At 46.4% G+C, this 19,311-nt stretch overlaps 1 protein-coding gene across 1 annotated transcript in view; it reads right to left on the bottom strand.

Moving 5' to 3' along the window:
• LOC111148486 (mitogen-activated protein kinase kinase kinase 9) overlaps positions 1–19,311 on the bottom strand; it is a 74,205-nt gene that overhangs the window by 25,980 nt on the left and 28,914 nt on the right. Inside the window, exon 3 of the mRNA XM_022505067.1 lies at positions 5,123–5,303. Within this exon, the coding sequence (XP_022360775.1) occupies positions 5,123–5,303 (181 nt within the window). The remainder of the gene's footprint in view (positions 1–5,122; positions 5,304–19,311) is intronic.

Here is a 19,311-nt window from a genome sequence, read left to right as displayed (position 1 = left end):
GGCCGCCCAAAGTACAGGAATAAGAGTATATGGATGGCAGCAGGGCTACAAGCACAAAGTTTAAGAACATATCTAGTTCTTTTTTTTTTTTTTTTAAGATTTTTATTTATTAGACAGAGAGTGAGAGACCACAAGCAGGGGGAGCAGCAGAGGGAGAGGGAGAAGCAGACTCCCTGCTGAGCCCAGAGCCTGATGCGAGGCTCGATCCCAGGACCCTGGGATCATGACTTGAGTTGAGGGCAGATGCTTAACTGACTCAGCCACGCAGGCACCCAGAGACATGTCTAGTTCTAATAATAGCTTTGCTTCCACCACCTGGCTAAAAAGTCCCTTAAACCATCTCAGCCTCTGTCACCTCATCTGTAAAAGAGAAGTAATATCCTCTACTTTGGGGGTTCTGGTGAGATTACTAAAGAGGCACAGCATTTAGCTCGTAAGCATTTGTGTAGGTGGTAAATATCGTTACCAGTGTATGCATGTTGTACCTACAGCAACGGGCACAAGACTTCCTCTGCTAAAGGTACAAGATCATTTGGAACCACTTAGGTAAGTAGGTTCAAGGAAGGTGGGATTAAAGGCCCATCTATTGGGTTCCCATACATCGCTGCTTGCAGGAAATGAGGCAGCCTGGAAGCTGAGTGTGGCAAATGGCTGACTATCCCCCACATCCATTCTCCCCTTCTTCCTTAATAAGAGTTTTAGCTGGACACACAGTTATCCTGTTTGCCTCCCTCCCTGGGAGCCAGGTGTGCCCACGTAACCAAGAGCTCGCAATGGGGTGTGTATAGAAGAGAGGTGCACCATTTCCGGGTTATCTCCAAATTAAAGCCAAGCTGCTTGCAGTGAATAAGCTCTTTCTCTGTTTCTGCAGAATATAAACGCTGAAGTAAGTCACTCACATGTAACCGTTCAGACAAGAAAATACACTGAGGGACCCAGAAAGAACCTGGGTTTCTTTTCCTTTTTTTAAGGAGCGAGAGTGAGCATAAGCAGGGGAGGGGCAAAGAGAGAGGGAGAGAGAGAATCTTAACTAGATTCCATGCTTAGTGCAGAGCCTGACAAAGGCTCGATCTCACAACCCTGACAACATGACCCGAGCCAAAACCAAGAGTCAGATGCTTAACAGACTGAGTCACCCAGGGGACTCAGGAACCTGGGTTTCTGAATGATCTCAAGGGCCCAGCTAATCTACAGTCTGGACTCTTTAGAAAAAAAGACACTTCTACCTGAAACGCATCTATAGATCTCTTCGTAATAATAGGTGAGATTAATTAATATATTAACTATTCTCATCAGCCTATAGACAAGTAATGAAAGCGTTAGACTGAAGCCTATGAAGTTGCTGTTTTTATAGGTCAAAAATACTGGAATACCCCTACACAGTTCAACCTAATGAAATCTGGTCAGATACTTTAAGGAAAGAAAACTCTTTTCTTCATAATAGTTACTTCACCCTGTAATGAATGTGTGGGAAAATAAGATGTAGGATACAGAAGCTATAAAACATCACTAAAAGAAACTGGAAAAGGCCCACATAAACAGGAAAATATCCCATGTTCATGAATTGGAAGACTTACTGTTGTTAAGACAACAATACTCCCCAAAATGATCTACAGACTTAACACAATCCCTATCAAAATCTCAGCTGCTTATTTTGGAGAAATTAACAAAATGCCCCTAAAATTCATTTGGACATACAAAGCACCCAGAATGGCCAAAATCATCTTGAAGAACAACAACAAAGTTGGAGGACTCTCTACATTGTAATTTTAGAACTTACTACAAAGCTACAGTAATTAGAACAGTGGTACTGGCATAAGGATAGATACATAAACTAGTAGAGTATAACTGAGTCCAGAAAAGACCCTTACATTTATGGCAAATTACTCTTTGACAAGGGTGACAATTTAATTAGAAGAATGGCCTTTTCAACAAATGAGACTAGATACAGGAGTCCCCGCTTATCCATGGGAGATACATTTCAAAACCCTCACTGGATGCCTGAAGCGGCAGGTAGCACAGAACCCTATATATTTTTTTCCTACACATACATACATACCTATGATAAAATTTAATTTATAAATTAAACATAGTAAGAAATGAACAATAACTACTAATAAAAGGGAATAATTATAATAATATACTATAATAAAAGTTATATAAATATGCTCTCTCTCTCAAAATCTTATTGTTCTATATTCACCCTTCTTCTTGTTTTGCCTTTTTTTTTCAAAGATTTTATTTACTTATTGGAGAGTGACAGAGAGAGCACAAGCAGCGTGAAGGGCGAGGGAAAAGCAGATTCCTCACTAAAGCAGGGAGCCCGATGTGGGACTCAATCCCAGGACTCCGGGATCATGACCTGGGTCAGACACAGGCGCTTAACTGACTGAGCCACCCAGGCGCCCTCACCCTTCTTCTTGTGGTGATGTGAGATGATAAAAAGCTGACGTGATTAAGATGAAGTGAGGTGAATGACGTAGGCATTGTCATACAGCGTTAGGTATTCTTATGACAGATCTGACCTTCCAGACCACAGGTGACCATGGGTAAATGAAACAATAAAAAAGCAAAATCACTGATAAGGAGGGACTACTGTAGTCACAGGCAAAAGAATGAAGTTAAATCCCTTACCTCACACCACATACAAAAATTAACTCAAAATAGAACAGAGACCTAAATGTAAAAGCTAAGTTTTATAACTCTTAGAAGATAACATAGGTACAAATATTCATAACCTTGGACATGGTTTTTTAAATATGACACCAAAAGCACAAGCAACCAGAAGAAAAAGCAGATAGATTGGACCTCATCAAAATTTAAAATGTTGGCATTTCAAAGAACACCATCAAGAAAGCAAAAAGAAAGAGACCCACAGAAAGGGAGAAAATATTTGCAGACAATGTATCTGATAAGAGACGTGTTAAGGATATATAAAGAACTCTTTCAACTTAAAAATAAGAAGACAAATAGCCCAATTTTAAAATCGGTAAAGGATGTCAACAGACCTTTACCAAGAAGATATACAAATGGCCAACAAGCCATGAAAAGATGTTCAACATCAGTAATCATTAGGGAAATAAAACTAAAACTACAATGAGATACCACTTCATATGTAACAGCAAAGAGGTAATTAAAAAGACATACAATAAGTGTTGAGAGGATGCAGAGAAATTGGAATCCTTCTACATTGCTAATGAAAATGGAAAATGATATAGCTGTGGTAAAAAATAGTTTGGTGGTTCCTCAAAAAGTTAAACACAGAGTTACCATATGGCTTGGCAAATTCTCTCCTAGGTATACACTCCAGGGAAATGAAAATGTGTTGACACAAAAGCTTGTACAAAAATGTCCACAACAGCCTTATTCATAATTGCCAAAACGTGGAAACACTTCCAAAGTCCAACAACTTATGAACGGATAAATGAATTTCCACACAATGGAATATTATTCCACTACAAACAGGAACAAAGTTCTGACTCATGCTATAACATGGTTGAACCTTGAAAACGTGATTTAAAAAAGCCAGTCACAAAGACCAGATGTTGTATGATTCCATGTATATGAAATGTCTATAATAGGCAAACCCATAGAGAAAGAAAGTAAATTAGTGGTTGCTGGGGGTAGGGGGAGGCAGGATTCAGGAATGATTACTAATAGGCACTGGGTTTCCGATAAAAATATTGCAGAAACAGGTAGCAGTTGTAGTAGTTGGAATGGCAGCCCTAAAATGTAGGTCCATGTCCTAATATCCAGAATCCTTATGTGGAACAGAATCTCCCCTAAAGTCTCTGGAGGGAGTGGAGCCCTGCTCATACTGATTTCAGACTTCTGGCCTCCAGACTACACATGTCTATGGTTTAAAGCCACCAGGTCTGTGGTAATGTGTTACAGTGGCCCTAGCAATTAGACAATGGTCATTGGAACAAATTTGGTAAATTTACTAAAAAGCATTGACTTACACATTTTCAAGGGTGAACTCTGTCATATGTGTATACAATCTCAATAAAGCTGTTATTTAAAATACACATACTCAGGGCGCCTGGGGGGCTCAGTCAGTTAAACATCCGACTCTCGATTTTGGCTCAGGCCACGATCTCAGGGTCGTGAGACTGAGCCCCCTACAGGGCTCCGTGCTCAGTGCAAAGTCTACTTGGGATTCTCTCCCCCTTCCCCCCCCTCCCCTTCTGCTCCCTTCTTGTGCATGCTTTCTCTCTCTCTCTCTCTCTTAGATAAATAAAATCTTAAAAGAAATAATACACATATTCATCATACACACACACAAGCTCACTTTATAACTCATTGGGAAGAAACAAATTCATGGACTAAGTACAATGGTCACCTATAGTCCTTCCTTTAGGTATATCGTGCTGATGCTACTGTCTCAGAGCCACGAAGATGCATGCTCTGTAGAAGCTCATCTTCCCATCAGCAAGGACAAGACCTATATATAAAATATTTATTTGTTTGTTTGTTTGTATTTGAGGACAAGATTTTTTTTGACCCATGTGTCCTTATGACCTATTGGCTGATATTTACTGAGGGGGGGCGGGGGTTGGTCTAATCTGTAAGTCTGCAGTTCTGGGTAATTGCTTGAGACCCATCTTCTCCCATTTCTGTATCACTGTTCAACCGAGAGAGCCCCGACTAAAAGGTTAACCAGACAACTAGAAATTTCCAACCCACCAAAATAAAAGAGATCGCACAAAGAATACGCATTAGCAGAAGAGCTTGCAGTGGGGACAGGTCCAGCAGTACACAGCCACAGGTGCTAAGGCAGCCAGGATGACCCTGGGGAAGGTTCCCAGGAATGAGCGGGTGCACTCACCACCCTACCATCAGAGATGGGTGTGCACACTGACCCTGGGATCTACTGGTCTTTCCTACAGAGCAATCACCAAGAGGTGGTACCTGCCACAGCACTAAAGGGACTTTGGGTAGGTGAAGGCATTAGAAACGGTCCCATGGCAACCTGTGAATTCCTGGAGATTGCTCTGAAGGGGTCACTTAGACCTATTTGGGGTGCCTGGGAGTCTACGCATCCTCAGTTCTCCAAGTCCTAAAACGTGTGTGCACCCAAAGTAAACCTGGGGAGCACGGACCCTGAGCCTCTGGATCTTACCTCCACACGTCACTGCCTTTGGAAAACATGGAGGCACGAATGACTTCGGGTGCCATCCAAGCATACGTCCCCGCTGCGCTCATCTTTGTGGTTCGGTGCCACTCTCGAGCCAGGCCGAAGTCAGTGATCTTCAGAATCTTGTTGCTCAGGTCTCCATTCTCCACCTTCTGGAGGATCAATACTGGGCAAGAAAAAGACATGGAAGAAACCAGAAAATCTGCATCAATCACAGGAAAACCAGCGAATACAGAGCCCTCCTGCCAGACTCTCGTCCTCTCCTCCAGGCTCCCTGGGCAGCTACCCTAGTGTGATGGTATGAACCACCGGTTTTGGTAAGATGCCCCTACGATGCATCCATTTTTGTGCCAAGTCTTTCATAGGCATTATCTTTAGCTCACAACAACCTTATGAGGTAGGTACCATTGCCATATCCTTTCCACAAGATGAGGAAACTGAGATACCAACTAATAAGCCAGGACCGAAACGCAGGCAATCGGACACAAAAGCCCTTTTTTACCCTCACGGCGTACAGCCCATTCACACCCTATGGAAGGAGCCACGAGGTCACAGTCGACCCTTCTGAGGAGAGCCTACTTGGGCTTCTCGTCTGCCCAGGCATCCCGGGCCATAACCACTCTCAGACTATAAGGAATGGCGGTGCATGGTGAATTTCCAAGGTTTCAGATTGTGTCTGGGCAGTTTCCATGAACCTCTATAAGTTACTTTACTTAAGCCTGTAAGAAAACATGTCTTGGGGCACAGAGGCTTCCCCTTGACCTGGGAACTCACCCGCAGGCACTGAGAACTGGCTGACAAGTTACAGAAGTCAAAGGGCACACACATGTTTACACCCATAAAGCTTTCTGTAGATATGACCCAGGAAGAAAGAACTAATGTGCCCAACCAGTTACACTCTGGGCCTGTCCCCCGGCTTCTAACACCAAAGCACCCCTGTGTGGAGCCATCTTGGCTCTCCTAGGATGGTAGCTGAGGCAGCCACCTCCAGAGGGGTCCAGGGATATGTGTCCCCTTGCAGGGGCCAATCTTCCTAAAAAGAGCAAAAGCGCTAATTGACTAAAGTCCTGGAAGCTAAGCCAAGGAACTCTGAGAGGGCAGTGGCCGCGTGGAAGCCAGAACTCCATGTCCACAAGCAGGATGGTTCTGAAGGCGCCACGTGAGCACAGCCTCCTGTGGGCCGGACACTGAACGGCCCAGAATTCAGAGCTCTCTACGCAGGATTTCAGAGAAGGAAGGAGCCTCTCCCCAGCCCTCCTGTTCAAGTCCAAGTGGAGAGGGTGGGGAAAGGAATCCATCGAAGAGAGAATAACAACTAAAAAAAGGTTGACTCAGTTCCTCCAGCCATTCTGTCTAGGTAAACAATGAAAACAGGAGTTCTGAGCCCTACTTGGGCGGGGTTACCCTTCCTGGGTTGGTTCTCTACAGACTCCCACTGAGGGGCTCTTAAGAAGGCTCTACCTCTACCTCTCTGAGAGGTCTTTGCAATTTAAGATTCTCTGACAGCTCAAACTCTTTCGCTATCTAAAGAAAGGGTCCGTGATGGTAGTACTCACTCTGGGTACCAAGGAGGGGCTCGGAGGTGACTCTGAGGGCAAGGACCTTAGGCAGGTCCCTCCCGTCAGCCACACGCTGTACTTTTCTCTTCCTGCCCCCAGCCTGTAAACGTCCACTGAACCGTTACGTATTGGAAGGATGTGGGCCACAGATCTCTGTGTCCTATGTGCTTCTCAAAAAACCAGCCGTGGAGAGGGATGACGAGGAGCTATAGTGCTGGAAACACAGAGAAAACCGTGCCAGCCCCTCCCTAGGTCTAATGGACTCAGTGTCTTTCCTCCACACCCTCTCTCTGACTCCCCGGACACACTCCTCCCCACTCTGAGCTGAATGGATCCACACCTCTAAAGGCTTGGACAGATTTTTAAAAAAAAATATTTTCTCCATCTCATCAAATAACAAAACTCTCTCCAGATTCTTCTGTGCCCCTCTCCCCATCTCTGCCAGCAGAGATAACAAACAAATATGCACTCAAACTGCTGGGCCAGTGGCACTAACGAAACTCACCATTTCCTGTACGAGGCAGCCCCCAGCCACGGACCATTTCTAAGCTGCCCTGAAACCAAAGATTCAGAGTGAGCCCATCCGCTTACCCAGCCAGTGGGGTCTGGTCTTGTAACAGCCACCCCCCCCCCAACTCCAGGTGCTGGGACGGGGTGAGTGGGAGGAGGGTAACAGTTTCCTGGTACATATGGAACCTGCTAAGCTTCACAGATTCTAGGCTGGGGAGCAAAGACGTCTAGGTTCTGTTACAGGAAGTGGATTTTTAGACGATGAATGGCGTGAAGAGGATGTCGGATGGCTTAAGAGAGACGGCAGGATAGAGATGGGGCAAGAATCAGCCCAGGAAAGATCTGCCAGAATATGAATGCCTTTAGGCAGTGTAGGTCCCACCCAGTTCCACCGAGTCCCCACCAGTCTCTGCTGCCTTAAATCCAGCAACTTCAAATAGGTTTCCCCACATGCTGGACCCCCAATGGCATTGGAGTTAGAAATCCCTGGTCTTTGGGCTCTGACCTCAACAAAGGGGAGAGGCTGTAGTCAGAAGCCAGCTAGTAATTCTGGCTCTGTCTCTCGATTTCTATCTAGTCCCAAAACATTTTTCATCACCCGCCAAAGGAAATCCATACTGGCAGCCATCATTCCCCATTCTCTCCTCTCCCCAGCCCCCAGCAGCCACCAATGTGCTCCCTATCTCTATGGATTTACCTATTGTGGCTATTTTATACAAATGGACAGGTGACAGGTGACACATCTGGTAATTTCACGTAGCATAATGTTCTCCAGGTTCCTCTGTATTATAGCTTGTAGCCACACGGCACGCCTTTCTATGGTTGAGTAATATTCCTTCGTACACATATACCACAATTTGTTTATCCATCTGTCCACGACAGACATTTGAGCTGTTTCCGCCTTTTGCTTACTGTGAGGAAGTGCCGCTATGCACACATAGGTCTGACTATTTGTTTCCGGACCTGTTCTCCGTCCTTGAGGATATGCACTGAGGAGCGGAATCACTACGTTGTGATGGTAATTCCATGTTTGCTGCTTCCCACAGCAGCCGCCCCATTTTACATCCCCACCAGCAGTGGGTGAGGGTTCCAATTTCTCCACATCCTCAACACACTTATTTTCCCTTTTATTTACTTTAAAAAAAAAAAATTACAGCCATCCTAGAGGATGTGGAGTGGTATCTCACTGGGGTTTTTTGACTTGCATTTCCCTACTGACCAATGATGCTGGGCATATATCCATGTGCTTGTTTGCCATTTGTGTATCTCTTTTTAAGAAATGTCTTTTTGCTCTTAATCTCAGGAGACAAACTGAGGGTTGCTGGGGGGGGGTGGGATGGAGTGGCTAGATTATGGACATTGGGGAGGGTATGCGCTATGGTGGTCGCTGTGCATTGTGTAAGACTGATGAATCACACACCTGTACCCCTGAAACAAATAACACATTATATGTTATCTTAAAAATGCAGGAAAAAAAGAGAAACCTCTTTTTGTTTTGAGTTATAAGACTTCTTTCTATGGGGTGCCTGGGTGGCTCAGTGGGGTAAGCCTCTGCCTACGGCTCAAGTCGTGGTCTCAGGGTCCTGGTATCAACCCCTGCATCAGGCTCTCTGCTCGGCGGGGAGCCTGCTTCCCTCTCTCTCTGCCTGCCTCTCTGCCTACTTGTGATCTCTTTCTCTGTCAAATAAATAAATAAAAAATTTAAAAAAGACTTCTTTCTATAGATTCCATGCACTAAACCCTTACCAAATAGATGACTTGCAGATATTTTCCCCCTTTCTGTAGGCTGTCTTTTCACCTACGTGACAATGTCCTTGGATGCACAAAAGCTTTTAACTTAGATGAAGTCCACTTTATCTGTTTTTTATTTTGTTGGTCATGCTTTTGATGAAATATCAAGGATTCCATTGCCAAATCCAAGTTCATGAAAATCTGCCTCTATGTTTTCTTTTACTAGTTTTACGGGTTCAGCTCTTATAACGAGGTCACTAATCCATTCTTAGTTCATTTTTGTGTATCACAAGAGGGTGTTCAACCTCATTGGTTGGCATATGACTATCCAATTGTCCCGTTTGTTAAAGAAAAAGGCTTTACTTTTAAAAACAGAATGGAGTAGTTCCCTCCCAGTACACTTTCCCTGGGGAAAGGAAAGTTAGTTATAATCACAGCAGCTTATCTTCCGTACCCTTGAAGTTAGACCCTTCTGAACTTCTACCACCCACAAACAGCCACAGCAAGAACAAATTATTGTGCTTTACTTGGAAAATTTAAGAATGTTTTACCAAAATCTAATGACGTCCGTCCAAGTATTGTGTAAAGCTCACCTCTCACAGGTAGGGCAGCGGAACAAATGCTGAAAACAAGTCCAACCTAAGTCAATGTGGGGGTTTGGGGGCTGGCCAGGTAGGAGGGCTCAGAGAGGAAAAGGTGAATCTGAACTAAAAGTCTTACTGACTAACCTGACGGAGAGGTTGGATGGACAAGGGGGAGGTTCCCAGCCTTTCAGATGTGGGTGACAAGTAGAATGGTGGCACCCTTGATTGAAGTTGAAAGGCAATGCCCTTCGAGGAAGCCAAGTTCAATTTGGGATGATGTAATGGGTCTAGGGCGACGGTAACAAGAGTCAGTATGGATCAGAAAAAAGCCCAAAAAGCAGATAATTTAAATCCCAGCCTTGACACTCTACATGTGACCCTGGACAAGTTTCATAAACTCTGCACTTCTACTCTCACTTCTATAAAACGGGGATAAAGATTAAAGGCAACATAGTAACGAAGCACCTAGCAGAGTGCCTGACACCCGAACAGGGACTCGGGACACCACAGCTATTAGTGTTACTCTGATGATTCAGTGTCTCGTGTGTAAGTGCAAGCCAGGGGACTCAGCATCCAAGGTACTGAAGACACTGGTAGGAAACCTGGGAGTCGCTGACAAATACTAACCCAACAATAATGTTTTGCTGTAGAAATAAATGGAATGGTTGATAAATTAATAACGCTAGCTACCCATTATTGATCCCTTGCTATGTCGTGGCACGATGCTCTTTGCATACAATGCCTTAGTTGAGCCTTAAACCAACTCTGTGAAGTAGGTACAAATATGTTCCCAATTTTACCCATGCTGAAACAGACACAGAATGCTTAAGCCAGTTGCCCGCAGTAGAGAGGAATGGAGACGGGCTCCAAAGCCAGACCTCTCTTCATGTGCTGTGCCACCCAGAGGACAGAAAGGAATCCTAGTGCCTTTCAGGCTTATTTCAATTCCTGCCAGATGCCTAGACTAGTCTTTACCGCACTCCCTTTTTCTGAATTATTCCTTCAGCACCCAAAACCACTATCACACAATTTAACACTATACGCTTCTTTTAAATCATTCCCAAGGGCTGCAGGCAGGTGTGTCCCATCATCTCCTCCGGAAGGTGATGGACAGGACTCCTCGTGGGCAAAAACCCCATTCTCTGTCTTCTGGAATCCATACTATTCTCCCTCTGGGTACCAGCACAGAACCAGACTCTATGAAAGAAGTGACCCCTCGCTGGTCACTTATTTCACTAAATAAGTAGCTTGTGCATTTCTCAGACTACCATCCTATGGATGCCCGGGACAGGGGGGAAGTGGGCATCCCCCCGGTGCCATCCATCCCTGAGGCATGAAGGGGAGCCAGCGTGTACCAGGCAAGAAAATGAGACTGGAGAGAGAGGAACACCACAGCCAGGGTTCACTGGTGCCTAACACATCTAGCTGTCACCAGGTCGGGTGGGGGGACGCAGGAAAGAGAAGTGAGTGATTCTGCCCTTAAGGGCCTTCCATACATACTACATGGAAAGATACAAGACAAAATTGAATATTAGGTGAAGACAAAGTGTACATCAACAGGGGCCTACGTTTTGCTACAATCAGGAAGATAGGCAGTTTTCCAAACCTCCATAACCCATGGACATAATTCACAATTATTTCCAGATCAGGAACCAACTATACACCACTTACTTAGTATTTTTCTTTACACTGACTTTTTAAAAATTACTAAAAGAAATTTTGTATTATTATAAATGAAAAACACAAATATTCTAGTATCAGTTAACCTGTACAAATAAAATGAAAACAAAAATAACCATAGATCCTGTCACGGGTCAAACCCTGAGCCTAGGGCCTTCTGTCTGTTAGAAAGAAACATTTAGAAATGTTGAAAGGAATAAAGGAAAACTGGGACAAAATGAATGTCGAAACTGCATGAATATACAGAGAGGAGTGACTTTTCTATGGGATTCAGTGGCATTTCATACAGACCATCTAAAAGGCCAGATCCTGTTAGGTTATTAGAGGCAGAAATAATTCAGGTGGGGATGGCCACAGAGGGCTCGGTGTCTGACCTAATACCATTTAGCTGGAGGCCAGGCACTCAAAACTTGGCATAACTGAGGAGACACTCCCATATGTCATAATGGTAAATTTAGCTTTGGTTGATGATTTATCATTTTGAGATTTCTTATTTATTATTCATCTCCATTAGCACAAGGGGCTCTGATCTGCTAAATGGTCACCTTGGCGCCAGGACTCCCGTCCCCAGACCTTCATTTAGTTTGAATGAGTCAGTACCATCTCTCCCAGATTGGGCAACTGGTCTACCTCTTGAGGGTTGTGCTCTGCTTGGTTTCGTCTCTTCCCCTCCCACAACTTATTGTCCAATGTATATACACATAGAAGAGTGTGTGTATGGTTTAAAGAAAAGGAGATGAAAACTCCTGTACCCCATCCAGTCCCTTAGACCCTCTCTGTGTCCCTCCCTCATCACATCCCTTTCCCGTCTTCTGTCATTCATTCCCTTCCTTCTTTTTATAATTTTACCACCTATGTATACATTCTTTTTTTTTTTTTAAAGATTTTATTTATTTATTTGACAGAGAGGGATCACAAGTAGGCAGAGAGGCAGGCGGGGGGCGGGGGGGGAGCAGGCTCCCTGCTGAGCAGAGAGCCCAATGTGGGGCTCAATCCCAGGACCCTGGGATCATGACCTGAGCTGAAAGCAGAGGCTTTAACCCACTGAGCCACCCAGGCGCCCCCTTATGTATACATTCTTAAATAAGATACTGTTTAGTTTGGAAAGAGCGAGGGGCAGGTACGTACGGAGCTGGGCATACTAGTTTTCTGGGGCTGCCACAACATGACTACCACAAACGTGCTGGCTTACAACAGAAACTTATTCTCTCTCTGTTCTGGAGACTAGACTTCTAGTCCAAAGTCAAGGTGTGGCCAGGGCTCTGCTCCCTTCAAAGGCTCTTGGGAAGGAAGAATCCTTCCCTGCCTCCTCCAGCTGCTAGTGGCTGCCAGCAATTCTTGGTGCTCCTCGGCTCAAGGCAGCATTAACTCCAACGTCTTCATCTGGCTATGTGCCCTGTGTATGTCTGTCTTTATGTCTTCGCATGGCCTTCCCATCTCTGTGTGTTCGTATCAAAATTTCCCTCTTCTTATCCAGAAACCAGTCTCTGGATTGGAGCCAGTCTTCATCTAATGCAGCCTCGTCCTGACTTGATGATATCTATGAAGACTCAGTTTCCAAATAAGGTCACATACACAGGCGTGAGCGCCTCCGTATTTCCTTGCTCTGAATTCACCTTGGCCTACCTCCGGTTCCTGGGTTGGGCAAAGCAAACACTCGTCTATCCAGTGAGCGGGGCAAGGAGCTTCATCAGCACATGAGCAAGACAGCCAAGTGCAGATAAGAATCTGGACCAGGCTCCCCCAGGCAGTGAGTCCTCAGGTTAAATCAATGGAACACCACCAGCAGCTGAGTTGGCCATGACAGCCCTGAGTCACACTGCCGGATGTCAACTGCCCAACCTCTAGGTCTGGTGCTCAGCCATGCTCCTGGAGTCCCCCCTTCCCAATTCGTGGGGCTTTTCCCTCATTCCTCTCCTGTGTTAATCCCTGTGTCCCGCACTCCACTTTTTCTCTTTGCTGGCTTCTTCTCTTGCTTTGGTGGTGTGCATTCTCTAGTAGCTCCTTAGAAAAGAATGCATGGAAGGTTCTTTTTTGTTGTTGTTGGAAAATGTCTCTTTTCCATCCCTATACTTGGTATAAAAATGATTAGAGATTTACCTTCATAATTCCGAAGACATTATGCATCATTTTCTCGCTTTCAACACTGCTGTTAAAAAGTCTCAAGCCATTTTGCTTCCTGATACTCTGTAAGTGATGCGTCTTTTTCCTTTGGGAAATTTCTACTCTCTTCTTAGTCCCCTGTGGTCTGAAATCTTAGAGGAATGTGGCTTGAGGTGAGAACTTAGTGAGTACTTTGAAATCTAAATAATCATGTCTTTCAGTTACAGAGAATTTTCTTGAAGTATTTTACTGTTAACTTCCTCACCTATATTTCTGTTGTCTCTCTCTAGAATCCATTATTCAGATATTGGGCTTTCTAGACTGGTCCTTCAATTTCCTGATCTTTTCTCCTCTATTTTTCCCATCTTTTTATCTTTTTTCCTCTTCTCACAGAGATATCATCACTTTACCTTCGAACACTTCTATTGAGTTTTTCATTTTCCTATCATGGTTTTAATTACTCTTTTTCCTTCTCCGAATTTTTTCTTTTTGGGGGGATTGACACTAATGTATTTGTGTAACAGCTGTTTTTGTAACATGGGCACAGTCTTTTCTTCTACCTAAGTGTATCACTGATGGTTCTTTTTTACTGTTTTCTCCCAGCGCAGTTTGCTTTAGCTGCTTTTCCTGTTTGTGCTCTGGCCTCTAATGCGATTTTGCTCAGGGTCCCAGCAATCCTTGGTTGTCTGCTCACGACTGAGAGCCAAATTGTGCTTTGGTTTTTAAAAGGAGTCCTTATAGTTTAAAGTACCTACTGAAATATTTACCAAAAATATGAAATGATTCATATTTCATTGGAATTTTCCTTCACACATTCCCTTCAAAATAATCAAGGCTGGGGAATGAGTGAAATGACAGAAGAAAGAAGATTTCCCACGAGTTGGCCAGTGTCGACATTGGTGAGTACACGGGCGCTCGTTAGGATTCTCCTTCCTTGTGAGTCTTCCATGGTAAGTAGGCAGGGTGAGGCGTGAGGGACCCAAAGCAGACTAGAACCTCCCAGTGCACAGGAGGAGTCTGTCAACCTTGAGCTTGACGGTGGGGAGATCCGGGCCAACCTAGGCCGGAATATCTCCAAACAGCTAGGGAAAGCAAGTCCTGGCCACCAGGGTGCTGGGAAGCCCGTCACGAGGGGGGCCAAGGTGATCTTGGAATGCAGGCATCAGCCCAGAGACACTCACTTCATCCCTCCTTTTCTTATAAAGCACCTATACCCTCCACTGTGCCCGGACCCCACCCAGAAATGGTTTACCCCCCCCCCCCAACCCCAAAAGGAGAGGCGGTCGGGCGGCATGGACTGGAGAAGACAGGCCCACAGGACTGCAGGGCATGCCGAACCACTGCTGCCCAGTCTTGGTTACTCGGGGACCCTGCCTCGCCCCAGCTGCCTCCTGCTGCCATGTGCTGGGCTTTTCAGGCATCTGTGATTATAAACTGACTGACGGGTTCTTTGCTTTCCTCAGAGTAAGCTTGAAATGATCTTTCTCAATTTCCTAGGTCAGCTAGTTACCTGTTTCCCACCTTCCCAAACTAGGCTGCCGTGGCCTCCTCTCCCGCCGGCCTCGGGAGCTCCTGCGGTTTCCTCGGATTCCGAGAACCGAGAGCCAGCAGACGCGGTCCATGCCCGTGTCTAACCCGCCAGCCTAGCCCAGGTCCTGTCTCCGTTTTGCTTGTTTTCTCGGTATAGGGAGAAGCCAACTGCTGTGGTCTGTACCCAAGGGGGCCCTGCAAGGGACCTTTCCTTGGCTTAGTTCCACCTCTCCAGTGACGCAAAACCAGGGCTCCCGCTCGTTCCTGCCAAAGCGCAGTCCGGCCACCAGCAACCCGCCACGGCGTCCCCTCCCTCCTGCGTGCACGGGGACAATGTCTGAGCTGCAACGAAGCAGAAAGAAAAAAGCAGGAGCTGAAGGCCTAGAACGTCTCGCTCCGGCTCGACCACTGGGCGACCTGCACCGGGCCCCTGCTCCCCACTTCTGACCTTCTCGGAGTCTGTAACTCCCTAAAAGCAGAGCCCCCTGGAAGGGCCTGCCTCACGGACCACTAGCGTGCAGTGGGAGCGTGGCCAGCCGGCATCTCCTGGCCTCTCCTGGCCCCTGGTCCTCAGCCACTCCGTCCCTCCAGGCAGGAACAGGAGAGATCAGACTTGCTTACGAAGGCAAATGATCCCCCACCTAGACTCCCTGACTCCCCGCCTCAGCAGGTGCGGCGCAGGTGGGAGACGGCCCGGAGACGCAGCCGGCGAGGCCCCAGCCGGCCCGGCAAGGTCAGCAGAGTTCCACCGGGTTCCACGGGCACAGCCGGCCACGCCGAGCTTCCCGGCAACACTGGGCACGGGCAGCCGGAAGGCCCCGTGGGAAGAGCCATGGAAGTGGGAGAGAACGGGGTGGGCTTAGGATCCACTCTCTCTGGGTGTAGAAGAGGAAACCACTGGGTGTGTGAAAGCGCTCCGGACGCAGCCGAAGCACTCAGCACAGTGGCCTTGTGTGACCCGCCTCTGGTGACCCAGAGCTGGAGCACAACCGAACCGCAACCGAACCACGCCGCTCACTGGAGGAGGGTGGCAACAAAGGTCTCTGATCGAATCCGTTTAGACAGTGCTCCCCAAAACTGTCAGAGGACTGGCGACATCAGAATCGCCAAAGGAGCTACAGCAGTGATTCCTGACCTCTTGAAAGAGGTCCTTCCAGCTTTCAAGCAAATGCTACTCTGACGGTCAATGTACTTTCAGGGTTAAGAAGGAAACCCTCACCAGAGCTAATGTTTCTGGGAGCTTCGGGGCGTGCTGTGCACAGGGCTAAGTGATTTGCTAAGTGTTTTCCGTAATTGGAATTGTCTCAGTAAGCCAGGAAGGCACTATCAGATGTGGAATCACAGTTCAGAGGCTGGTCCACAGGTGCTAAGAGGCAGAGCCAGGACATAGCCCCGGGTTGAATGAAATCCCAGTCAGCGCCCCAAACCACCCCGCCGTATTAAGATACCATGGAGAAATACCCATTTTCAATCCAATTTGTATTGATCAACACAACAGCATCTACATCTGAAAAACAGACATTCGAATATTTATACTCTCTGCCAACACACTTAGATTCAAAAAGACCTTGCAGCAGCCCCACCCGGGAGGTCTGCAGCCACCACTGGGAGCCAGTCATGCCAATGATACAACCGGGAGCCAGACAGGCAGAAAGCAGAAGGCTACTGCCCTTGATGAAAAAGTCTACCTGTCGGCCATTAGCTCACATCCAGGCCAGCGTCTCAAATCCTCCAGCTCCAGAGGAGTGGATGGGAGAGAAATCTCCAAGGAAGGGTTAAAACAGAAGGACAGAGTCAGCAGCGTTCCATGAGGAAGAGAAAACAAATTGAAAACACAGCAGAAAAGAATTGCTACGTTAGCAATCCTGGCAACATATCATGGAAGGACTAACAAGGGATTAATGAGAGGAAAAGGGTCTGAAAGCTGTGACCCAGACTGTGAGTCACCCTTCTGTGGTTATTTGCCCCTCATCCCATAGTGACAGAACCCTCATGTGCAGGAGGGGCGCCTGGCCACATGTCACGTTAACTATGTTTCCCATCCTCCCTGTTCTAAAGCACAACCAGGTAGCTTAGAAGTATTAAGAGTTCTCGGCTCACAGCCTTTGGACCTTCTTCGTCCCTCCCTCCACTGGGCTGCCTGGAACACAGACGTGATGGCTGCACATCTAGCTGCCACCTTGGGCTTCGAGGCTAAGATCCTGCCCCAACATTGGCAGAACTGTGAATGGGAAGGGGTCTAGGGCTTGTGGAAGGGAGCTATCCTGCTAATCATGCGCTGTCTCCCGCCAGACTTTGACATACAAGGAAAAAAAAAAAAGATTTCTTTCAGCCATTGTTATTTTGGGGACCTTTTCTCATTAGCTAACCTAATCTAACAGATACAAAGCTCAATTCCACTACTACAACATTTCTTGGAGCAAAAAGACATTAAAATTGAAAATCTAAACCAAAAGCAACATCCCAGTCAATAAAATTTCCATACGATGCGGCCAAGGATTTGGACAGCCTCTCCAAGCATCTCTAAAATGAATCAACTTGACACGTTTCAGCTGCATGTTTTTTAAGGAGTATGTCATGTTCTATAATAAGTGTTGACTTAAATCTGTTTTTTCTTTTCTTTAAAGAGCCCCCTGTTAAGAGAGCCCATATGCACAGTGCTAAGTACAGGGTGTTCAAATATAAATTAAACTAGCATCTCCCCTCAAGAAGATCACTGGCCAGGAGGAAGACTCAGGGAGTAAGACAGGATAGAGCAGGAAACCTTTGTTTTATATTCTAAACCTTGTGATATGATTCAGCTTGTTAATAGATATTATACATGCACTTTAAAATACATATATAAAAAAGATGTAGCAGGCAAAATTTAATATATGTGAATATATTTTAGTAAAACATTAGTATGTAAAAACACATAGTTTGATCAGATTTCTTTTTTTTTTTTTTCAGACTTTTTTTTTCTTAAGAATATGCTGTCTAGGGGCGCCTGGGTGGCTCAGTGGGTTAAAGCCTCTGCCTTCAGTTCAGGTCATGATCCCAGGATCCTGGGATTGAGGCCCACATCGGGCTCTCTGCTCAGTGGGGAGCCTGCTTCTCCCTCTCCTGCTCTCCCAGCTTGTGTTCCCTCTCTCGCTGTCTCTCTCTGTCAACTAAATAAATGAAATCTTCAAAAAAAAAAAAAAAAAAAAAAAAGAATTAGTGGGGAGTTTTGCTTCGAGTTGGCAGGCTGGACTCTGCGATCCCAGGAGAGCACTGGTCACCTTCGAGTCACACCCCCAGAAGGAACAGCAGTGAAGTCAGTGGGGAGAGCAGACTTCATGTTAAATGGTCAAACGTATGAGGATAAGCACTAGGAAAACAGAGGAATCCCAGGACCTTAAGTCCCGCTCTCTCCATTGGACCTTCACCTTCAAAACAGGTGTATATTCGGGGCTGAGCAGTAGCAGGAAGGTCCAATCCAGCTGTTCTGTGGAGCCCAACAGAGGATGTTCTTAATCCAAGATCTCTGCTTGGACTCACAGAATCCTCTCCCATCGGCCCTTCATGAAACACCTGGGACTGACCGTCTCCAATTTCCCATCCGTCATCAGGGCCCCGTCACTTGGTCCAATGCTTCAGTCCTGTCCCTTTGGCTGCAGAATCTTCTGTCCCTGTCTGCACGCACACCACATCCACACCTCTTTTTCCTGTTCTAAAATACCAAGCTAGTATGAAGTGCCTCCAGAGACGGGGGGAGAGAGGTCGAGGTTCACAAATCAGACATGCAAAGAACAAGGTCAACTCCAAAAGCTCCGTACCTCAGCTGCCTGGTTCACCGGGAGCCACAGTCAAGCATGGGAGAGACATTGCTCACTGTAGGACCATTCTCTACATCCCAAGGTAGAGGGAAGGGTTAGTTTAGAGAAGATTCTCTTTGCTCCATCACAGCCCAGGGGCCAGAAAGTCGGCCCTGGGAGACTAGCCTGATGCTCTTCAAAGTGGTCAGGACCCTGGGTGGAGTTCTGAGGAACAAGGGTCAGCCCTTCACAGGAGGGTCCCAGCAGGTCAACTCTTACTTATGATGCTGGGCTCGGCCCACAGACCACAAGGTCCCACCCTGCCTGTCGCACCCACCTTCCTCTCTGGGAGGAAGGCATCACACCATGGGTGGAAAGGGGTGAGCCAAAGCCTCTAAAACACAGCTAACATCCAGGATCAGAAGCGTCACCAGGAGAGAATCCAGGTTGTTACCCAAGAAAGCAAGACTCCTCCCTGTTAACATTCCTGCCTGGGAATCTACTGACTTTGCCCACTTAAGGATACAACTGCTTTGGTTACTGGAAAAGGCCAACAGGTCCCCACACGGGCAAAAGGGGGAGGGGGGGGAGGGATGAAGAGATGCTCCTACAAGGGAAAACAGGATGGAACACCCCTCATTCTCACATCCCCGCTCTGGTCGTAAGTCTACCCTTGTAGCCACTGCTAGTACTTATGGAGC

Source organism: Enhydra lutris, unplaced genomic scaffold (genome assembly GCF_002288905.1).
Source record: "Enhydra lutris kenyoni isolate GAN:26980312 unplaced genomic scaffold, ASM228890v2 scaffoldscaffold20, whole genome shotgun sequence".
NCBI classification, from domain to species: Eukaryota; Metazoa; Chordata; class Mammalia; order Carnivora; family Mustelidae; genus Enhydra; species Enhydra lutris.
The sequence above is the reverse complement of the archived record's forward strand: the minus strand, read 5'-3'. Positions and strand labels throughout refer to the sequence as shown.